At 37.4% G+C, this 9,801-nt stretch overlaps 1 protein-coding gene across 1 annotated transcript in view; it reads left to right on the forward strand.

Moving 5' to 3' along the window:
- SPEF2 (sperm flagellar 2) overlaps nucleotides 1-9,801 on the forward strand; it is a 173,060-nt gene that overhangs the window by 30,781 nt on the left and 132,478 nt on the right. Inside the window, exons 5-7 of the mRNA XM_059416314.1 lie at nucleotides 1,099-1,269; nucleotides 3,668-3,808; nucleotides 5,317-5,381. Coding sequence (XP_059272297.1) covers nucleotides 1,099-1,269; nucleotides 3,668-3,808; nucleotides 5,317-5,381 — 377 coding nt within the window. The remainder of the gene's footprint in view (nucleotides 1-1,098; nucleotides 1,270-3,667; nucleotides 3,809-5,316; nucleotides 5,382-9,801) is intronic.

The following is a 9,801-nucleotide window of genomic DNA, read 5'->3' on the forward strand; positions in this document are numbered from 1 at the left end:
ATATATATATATATATATATATATATATATATATATTCCTTTGATCTTCACAATAGCCTTATAAGATACCCATCTTTATTATTCCCATTTTACAGATGATGAAACTAAGGAGCAGAGGAGTTAAGTAACTTGCTCAACTTAATGCAGCAAATAGGTGATAATGTTGCAACAAACCTAGGCAGAGTGACTCTAGAGCCACACACTTAACCGTGGGCTATGTTATATCTCAGAGGGTATTTCCTGGGTAAGGGAGGGATAATAAGGATATAAGATAAGATGTAGACATATGTTGAAGTAGAGAAGTAGGATGTTCAGGGACTTTACACTTTTGTTGCCTCTGTGGAGACAGAGGCCAGGCCATTTTTAATAATGAAAAAAGCAGGAAGGTGAGTAAGGGCTTAAAGTCACCTGAAAGGTGCTTAAGAGATCTTCTGAGTAAGTGCCCATATCTGCTTAGGTGGCTTTAGAAGACAGGGACCAAAAATGGTTTGAGCAACAGTTCCATTTGAAAAAAAAAAAAACTTTAATAAGTCTTCAGCTTTTAAGGAGATTACTTTTGGTTATGAAAGTTTTACTTAATTCCATTAGCCCTATTACTCTGTTCCCCATTTTATAATCATCTTTGAGGTTCATTTTCTTACACTCTTAGACTCTCATTTCCAATGGCCTGGAAGTTTTAATGTTTCTTCACTTTTTACGAGGAAGTAGCTTCAGTTATGGAAAGAATCTGGGTCTTATATTATCTCTTATATGTTGAATTGGTTTTATGAAATTATTTTTATGAAAATGTACTTCTCTAAGAATTCCAATGCCATTCATTAAAAATTAAACTCAGAAAAAATAAAAATTAAACTCAGAGCAAAAAATATACGAATATATTTGAAACTATTTTATAAGAAAGAATTCAAACATGTGTTTATTGTTTTCATGTAAATTAAAGATCTGAGTGACTAGTATGGGGCTTGCATTTATTTTAACCATCAACAAGAGTAATTCACAGAGATTTTATTTTGAAGACAAATTTTGCATGTGCTTTTAATGACAATATACTTTTTATTTTCTAATAATGAAATCCTTTGAACTGCTTTCTCCATTTAGAGACTTAGAAACCTGATACCACGTCAAACTGATTTCAATCTGATGCGGGTTACACACAGGTTTCAAGAAAAATATAAACACATGAAAGAAGATCTTGTCCACATGCATTTTGAGAAACTCCAAAAATTTCAAAAGCTCAAGGAAGAACAAAGATCCTTTAATATTGAAAAGGTTTTATAGTATGATTTTTCCAGAAATTGATTAGAGCATAGAGAATACTATTTGGGATTTATGCCTATAGTACACATTGCATAAGCATTAATGTAGCATAAGTCGCGTGTTCCTTTGACTCCTGCTCCACCCTGCTCTCACCTTTCTCTCCCTTACTCTTCCCTTTGTTCCATTCCCACTCCTGCCCTCACCTCTCCTTGTGACCAGGAATGAGAACTGCCATTCTCTGGAGTGGCAGGACAACTTGATTTCTTTTTAGGTTGTCTGATAGAAATTAATGCTTCACATGGGTGAGCGGTGGGGGTTTGCAACTAACCACTCCAGTGAAGGCTTATGATGGCTGCCCCCACTAAGGGATGTAGAGCGACATTCCCTCTCTGAGTTCCCTCTTCTGCAATCTCTTGATTTTTCTGTCCTGCCTCATTTCTCTCGTCCTGGTAGTTTGAGGTGATACCCTGCTTGCTTTCTTTTCCAAACCCCTTAAACATCTCTTGCCTTCTTTCTGGCCCTTCTTGCTTTAACTAACTCCCCACTGCTTCTCAAATTCCTCTGAAAACCTTTAATGATCTCCTATGCCTTTAAGTACATGAGAACATGATGGTGTAAGGAATCGTTAAAGATTTTCAAGAGAATTTCAGGTGACTACATATATGGAATGTGTAAACTACAGGCAAAAGAATTATAGTTCTTCTCCTTGCACTACAAATCACTTTTTAAATTCATATATTTAAAATGGTAAGAAATGGACACCTCCTGAATATAGTCAGCCCCCTGTGCAGAGGGGAGGGAAAGATGAGAGACAAATTCTGGAGGATCTTATGGTCTCATTACTTGCCAGAGAGTCGATAAAGCGCTGGGCTTCCCCTCTTGCATTGCATGGTAAGGCGACAAGGCACTCCTAAAGCAGTGTCTAAAAAAGACCAAGCGCTGGGACTCTTAATTTTTAAGGAATCAGCCCGTCTAACTTTGATGTGCTAAGTGTAATGCAGAAAGAGTCCAAGGAAAGTTGGGAAAAAGGAAATATGAAACCATTAAATATTAAATTATGTTAAAAATGATAGGAAGCAGGGGCACCTGGGTGGCTTAGTCAAACATCTGACTCTTGATTTCAGCTCAGGTCATGATCTCAGGGTCATGAGATCAAGCCCCACGGTGGGTTCCATGCTGGGCCTGCGGTCTACTTAACATTCTCTCCCTCTCCCTCTGTTCCTCTTCTCTTCTGCCCGGCCCCCAGCTTGTGTTCTCTCTCTCACATATAACAGAAAAAAAAAAAAAAAATCGCAGGAAGCAAATAGGGAGAGCCTATGTCGTCCTGGTTTTCTTGAGAAGGAAAGATCAATATATTACAACAATATAAAAAGTTATATTTTGGAAAGAAAAATGAAGAAAAATTTTAAGTTATTTATAATTTTTGACTTTTTAGTGGTTAAAGTGTCTTTGGATGGAAAAAATGATCTTATTAGCTCTAATATAATACTTAGTAGTAAAATCATGATTAGTTTTACATGTTACTTCATAAATAATCTAACCTTCAAAATATTTTGTCTGGTTTTCATGATTTCTTTTTTTGCTTTCATTTATGCTTGTGTTCTACTTAAAATAAATACTCCCAGGTAGAGAAGAGATGATCTAATAATGGTATCACATAATTCAGTATTTAATTCAGTATTTGAAGTAGCCTCTGATTTCATTGTTTAGCTGTGACTGAGTTTGGGGGAAGTTTGTCATATCTCCTGGATTCCCCAGAAGTCCTCCTAAAGACCATCTCCCAGATGAAATTTTCTCTTCAAGTCATCTTTAGAGACAGAATTTTCTCTTTGCATTATTGGGTAGGTCAGAAGGTAGAATTGGGAAAGAATGATATTCTTCTTTGTAACTGAGGCGCCTTTATTTCTTACAGTGTCATCACCTAGAATGAAGATGCACACATCTGATAGGCATAATTTGAGGATTCCAAAATCGTGTGTGTTTGTTTTTTTAAAGATTTATTTATTTATTTATTTATTTATTTGACACAGAGAGAGATCGAGAGAGAGAGAGAGAGAGAGCACACAAGCAGGGGAGCGGCTGGCAGGCAGATAGGGAGAAGCAGGCTCCCCACTGAGCAGAGTGCCCCACGTGGGGCTCGATCCCAAGATCCTGGGATCATGACCAGAGCTGAAGACAGATGCTTAACAGACTGAGCCACCTAGGTGTCCCCCCCAACAATTGTGTTTTAATATCATACTTTTTGAAATGAGTCATATTGATACCTGCTTTCTAACATTACATGTTTGTGACACCCACTCCATTGGTAAATTGCTGAGTTCTGAAAAATGTATATATGTGTACCTGTGAGTGTGTAACATAGCCTGTTTTTCTGATGAGTGGAATAACTAAACATCTGTGGGATATTCAGCAACGCTTGAATAGAAGACGGCAAAATGAAATAATGGCCAAAATCCAAGCAGCTATCATACAGATTCCTAAACCTGCATCAAATCGTACTTTGAGAGCACTTGAGGCCCAAAAAATGATGAAAAAGAAAAAAGAGGCAGAGGTAAGTGATAATCCTTTAATTTGGTGTTGTGTTAATCTTAATGAAAGAAAGATCTTTCTCTAAAACACAGAGATTGCCCCCCAACTTCTTAGTTCCTTTTCAAATTATTGGTGGCATTTTTCCTTCTCATTCAAAACCCCTTCACTGTGTGCATATCTAATCCATATTATACTGTTATTTGTTCAGAATGAGAGAATGTAGCTGTAGGTCAGGGATAAGAAACTCATGTTAAATGACAGTACCAATCTGGACTCCTGTGTTGAGGATTCTGTGGTCACTACAAAAATATTCTAGAATGGTGCTGCTGTGATGGGTCACAATCACCATGGGTACAGAGCTGTCAGTCAAGGTACACACACTGTACATATGCCATTCCTACTGTATGCTTTAATCAGTCCCTTCTCACCATGCTGCACTGTTTTTCTGAGTACCAGGAATGTTAAGTTGTTTGCTTGCTATCAGTATGTGTAAATTTAAGATACCTATGCTAGTGGTGTTTTATTAGACCATACCAGCTGTCAGTCATTCTAGTAGGATAACATCTGCTTCTCTTTCATAGTGGAGAAATACTACATTTTGATACTAATTCCTGCAGCCTACATTGCATACTACTCCAGTCTTTATTAATGATAATCTCTCCTGGGACCTAAGGAAAAGAATAACAGTTACCATTTATTGAGGATTTGCTATATGTCAGCCTGTGGGTTGGCAACTTTACATTATCTTTAATTTGTAAATAACTCTCTAAGTAGGATATTACTCCCCCAATTTCTAAATAAGGAAACTGAGACTCAGAAAGCTGCCATGTTTCACTCTGAGGATAGTAAAGCAGAGATTGACAGGTCTCTCTGATATCTAAATCCAATACATTTTATGTTAATCCACATTTCTTTATTTTTTAATATTTAAAAAATATCCTGCACTTGTATTCTAAAGAAAATTACTCAGAGAGTTTTTTTCCAGATCCAAATTTTAGAAAAGTATTTAATTCTTAAATTTCTCACATGGTTAAGGTTTATTAATAAGGATTTACAGTAGATGAAGGATGAACTAAACTAATATTCAGAGAGCAAATTAATAGCATAAAAAAGGTTGCACAAGAAATGTTTAAGACATGCAAGATAATAATTTTTGAAGAAGGATTTATATCCCCCCCAAAATGCTTATTTTTCTTTAAAAGAATTGCAAACAAAAATTCATGGCCTGAGACTCTTTGATAATTTCCATTCTCACTAAATGGCCTTTGTTGCACTCTCAGAGCTAGAACTGTGAGTGGAATGATTCAGAGAGGGCAGCTTTCACACTCTTTTAGGTATATTTAGCCTAGTCTAAAAATAATGAATCAGAACTATAAAAGTATTCTATAATGCAGCTTTTTATATCTTACCTCCTAATTAGCCTGAAATAGTAGTGAATACAACCTTGGAAATTTGTAAAGTGAACACAGTAAATGAAGATTTTTCAGTGGCTTTTAGAGATGGAAAACTGATAACGAATTTTCTTTAAAGGATGTGGCTAATGAGATTAAGAAGTTTGAAGCCTTAATAAAAAAGGATCTCCAGGCCAAAGAAAGGTGAGATGTGAATTACTTTAGCAATCACAGAACTGCTTTCTGTTCTACCTAGAGCTTTTAAATACTCAGAAAGAGTTTATGGGGAATAGCTGCTCCAAAGATCTTTTCACTTTGTAGAAGCTTCATTAAGAGAGTACAGGAAAGAAGGTAAATGAGCTAACATTCAGGTTGATTGTTCATGAACAACTTTTGTAAAGACCAGGAGAACTATTATGAGTTGGGAAGTTATTTTATTTTTCTATGCTATGCTTACTGTCCTAAGTTAACACAATTTTTGAGCATTTATAAAAATTGTTTCAAGTTACCACTAATTTAACTTTGTCGTAAAGCCTTTATTAGACGCTCATGGGTTTCTTTCATGTTGTGTGCTCAGCAGTTAGCATAGGGACCAGCAATAAAAAACTGTAGAATGAGTGTAACTGTCACTGAAATGGTCAGCTCCGGGGGTTTATTTCAAAAAATGCCTGCTTAATGGGCTTCATTTGCCTAAAGATAAAGATCCTCTCCCTTTTCTTTCCTATTAGGGGTCACTGACTCAGAGAAGATAATTGAGTAGGGTCTGCGTATGTGGGAGCAACTTGAATTCTTCCACATTTTTAAATGGGAACTTCCCAAATTCTACTCACTTACATTTTATGGAATGTGAACTAATTTCTGTTAAAGAAGAAAAGCTAACACAAATTAAATAAATCAGTTCCATATTAATATTTCTGAGGGAAAGAAACAGAGTCAAATGAGGAGAAATAAAAAGAAGTGCTGGTGAGGAACTCAGGTGTGGAAGGAAAATAAAGTGAAGAATACATACATTGTATTTTCTTCTATCCTCTGCAAAAACTTTGGATGCCCTATTCTGATTCCCACTGCCATTTACCAGTGCTGCCCCAGGCTAAAGAAAACACAATCCAAGCCTACCCACCTAGTAGCCACCACCCAAACCCCACTATCCTCATCCCCGTGGGGGCCAGGAAACCACCGGATTTCTTCCAACTCTTTCCCTCATCTCACCTGCCATGCACTCGGGAGTGATAAGTGGATGGTATCTGCCAGAGCAATAAAATGTGGAAATACTTTCGTTACTTTAGGTGAATAGTATTCCCTCTAGCTCTGTGGCTTATCCCTTTCCTGGGACCCCTCAATTTCCATGCAATTTAGCAACCAGCATTAACACCAAACATAGCAGTGGCCTGTGATTCCTGCACCAGCACCCATTTTGATTGATTAGTGTCTTTGCCATGTCAGTTGTTAAATTTTTTTTTTTACTTTTTTTTTTTTTCTTTTAATTTATTTGACAGAGAGAAAGATCACAAGTAGGCAGAGAGGCAGGCAGAGAGAGAGGGAGAAGCAGGCTCCCCACCAAGTAGAGAGCCTAATGCCGGGCTCGATCCCAGGACCCTAAAGCCGAAGTCATGACCTGAAGCTGAAGTCACAATCTGAGCAGAAGGCGAGGTTTAACCCATTGAGCCAGCCAGGTGCCCTCAGTTGTTACATATTTTAAAGATCATCCTGTGCAATACAGCTCAAACATTCACTCTGCTTATGGCTATTGGCTTTGCCAACCCATCTTGAACCTAAGTCTCTCTATCAATTAGCTTTAGAAACCCCAAACAAAAGCAGGTTAAATTAGATAGAGGCATACCTCTCTCCTGTAATAGAAACCAGAATGTAAGCCTCTCAGGGAATCTGCTGGAGCTCCAAACTCATCAAGGACTGAGGCTTTCCTTTAGCTCCACTGTTCTGTTGTGGTTTTTGTACATTCATTCATATTCACAGTACAAGATGGCTCATGGGGCTCTGGCCATTTTGCCCATGTTCTAGATATAAGGAAGGAAGATAAGCAAAAAGTAATTATCTGAAATAGCTCCTTTTAAGAACCTTCCCACAAGTTCCAGGTAACATTTGTGTTTACATTTTATTGGCCAGAATTTGGTCACATGGCCACACTTAGCAGAATGGGAGGCTGGGAAATGTAGGCTTGGGCTGGGTACACTGTCTGTACTCAGTTTGGGCTGAGCCCCTGAATAAACGTGGGGCTCTGTTTTGTGGAAAAAGAGAAGGAAATGGCAGTGTCTATCACAGATCCTTTCTCGGCAGAAGCCTCTACTTGGTCTTGCCAGAGATTGAGCTTTGGAGGGCCATGAACTATAGACATCCTCACTTCAATTCTTAGGGCAGCAGCGTAGGGCCTAGGGCAGCCAGACTCCCTGGACAAGTCACCAGGGACTGTGAAGCTTCACCTGGGACTCCAGATCCTTCTCACAATGCTGCACAAAAATCATTTTCTCTGATAGCCCAAGATAAAGAATGTTGGGAAGCACTGGTCTAAAGCAAAGTTTTGAGGAAAACAAAAGTTATGGTACAGTCAGGGCCTTTGTTAAGTCCTCTATCAATCACTGCATTCATTCTGAACTTTTAGCTTAGAATCTAGAATTTAGAATTTAGCTTAGAGTCAAGCATCTTCTGGGCTCTTTCAAAAACTTCACACTATTTGATTCCAGAAAGCACTAAAATCTCATAAGTTGACCATAAAGAACAATTTCTGCCCCTGCCCCTTTCACAGGCTGCTCCTGAAACAGTTCCTCAGGGATGTCACCACAAAGTCCATCTTCTTTTGTGGAAGAAGGAAACATTGTCTCAGTGAGAGCAGTGCAAGAGCTCCCATGGCTGCTTTCCCCCCACATGTATTTGTCTTTATTGTTTAACACAAATAATAAATGCTAGCTGCTACTTTTTTTTTTTTTTTTAAAGCTGAGGTTGTCGCCTGCTATAATTTGACACTTGAATCCATAGACTTACTTTAGACTCTTCCTAGCAATTACTTTTTAAATATATACAAATTTGGTCAACATTTCAATTACTAGTAATTCAAACACACCCAATTATTAACTCTGTGGAGGCCTGACAAGCAGATATAGAGAAAACGTAATTATTGCCCTCAAGAAACCCACATCTAGGAAAACAAATATTTATTCAAGTAAATATCACGTAGCTTTCTTCAGACCTTAATTGGAGTGAGACAGCAGATGGATGGGTGGAGCACAGACTGATAAATAAAGGAGTAACAACATGTTAAGTATATTAAACCACGTTAAGTATATTAAACCATGTACAATCCAAAGTTAATTATTTTAAACAGCACATTTGAGGGATGCCTGGGTGGCATTAGTGGGTTAAGCGCCTGCCTTAGGCTCAAGTCATGACCCCTGGGGTCCTGGGATCGAGCCCCACATCAGGCTTCCTGCTGAGTGGAGAGCCAGCTTCTTCCTCTCCCTCTGCCTGCCGCTCTGCCTACCTGAGCTCGCTCTCTTTCTCTCTCTCTGTCAAATAAATTTTAAAAGTCTTTAAAAAACTTTTGAGTAAAAACAGTAAGAATTTTAAAGGATGATCTAAAAACTTAGGCCACATAATTTTCTTAAGTACTTAATTGTACTAATTCTTCTTTTTCTTTTTTTTAATTGTACTAATTCTTCTTTTTCTTTTTTTTTAATTGTACTAATTCTGTATTTGATCTTACTGAGGCTTTGGTAGCTACACAGCTTCTGCTCAAAGACTCTTAGTGACAGAATACAGCTAAATGTTGAGCCCCAGTTGATAAAATAAACAATTTCTCTGTGTGATTTTTTTTAAAGAATTACATGCTTCTTAACATATCATTTGAAGTTGAGCAGACATCAGCTACTTGTCAGAACTATGAGGCACCAGGACAGAGAGGACTATAATAGGATACTTTTCTCATGAGCTCAGAGTTCATCTAGGAGCAGCAAATGTACAAAAAATGAAGTGTAATACAATATGATCTATTGACATTCAATTGTTACTTCATTAAATATGAATTAACTATGCTTTATAAGAATACTTAGATCTGTACAGGAATTAATGGCAATTTAGTTCCTTTATACCATATTAATGTGTCCTTGGCTTTTGAATAAGGTTGTAAGTTGTATTTTATACTAAATACATTAAGAACTTGTAACATGAAAAAATATTTATAACATTAAAACATTATTTATTGGCAGGTAACAAGATATATCTTTTATCATTGTACTATTGTATCCTGTTTATTTTGTAAGGAGGTATGCAGATGAGAATTGATTATTTGATCCTTATATACATAAAAATGTATCTTTTACTTCTAAAGGTAACTTTTGAATGAACCTGTAAGTTCTTGTATTAAGCCACCATTGTCCCATTAAATTGAGCGTATTTGCTTTCTGTTGGTAACACCACCAGGTTCTTCCTGATTCTTTAATTTTGGACATGAGGAGGACAGGAACCAAAGCAGGTCTTCTTACTTGGGTCTTCAGGACTTGGGCAAGAGGCTAGGTCAGTCTTGTGTTTGCCAGTGTGGTATGATGAGCATGTCATTTTTTAACTGCCAAGAGGCTAGGTCAGTCTTGTGTTTGCCAGTGTGGTATGATGAGCA

This window comes from Mustela nigripes, chromosome 12 (genome assembly GCF_022355385.1).
Source record: "Mustela nigripes isolate SB6536 chromosome 12, MUSNIG.SB6536, whole genome shotgun sequence".
Classification (NCBI taxonomy): Eukaryota; Metazoa; Chordata; class Mammalia; order Carnivora; family Mustelidae; genus Mustela; species Mustela nigripes.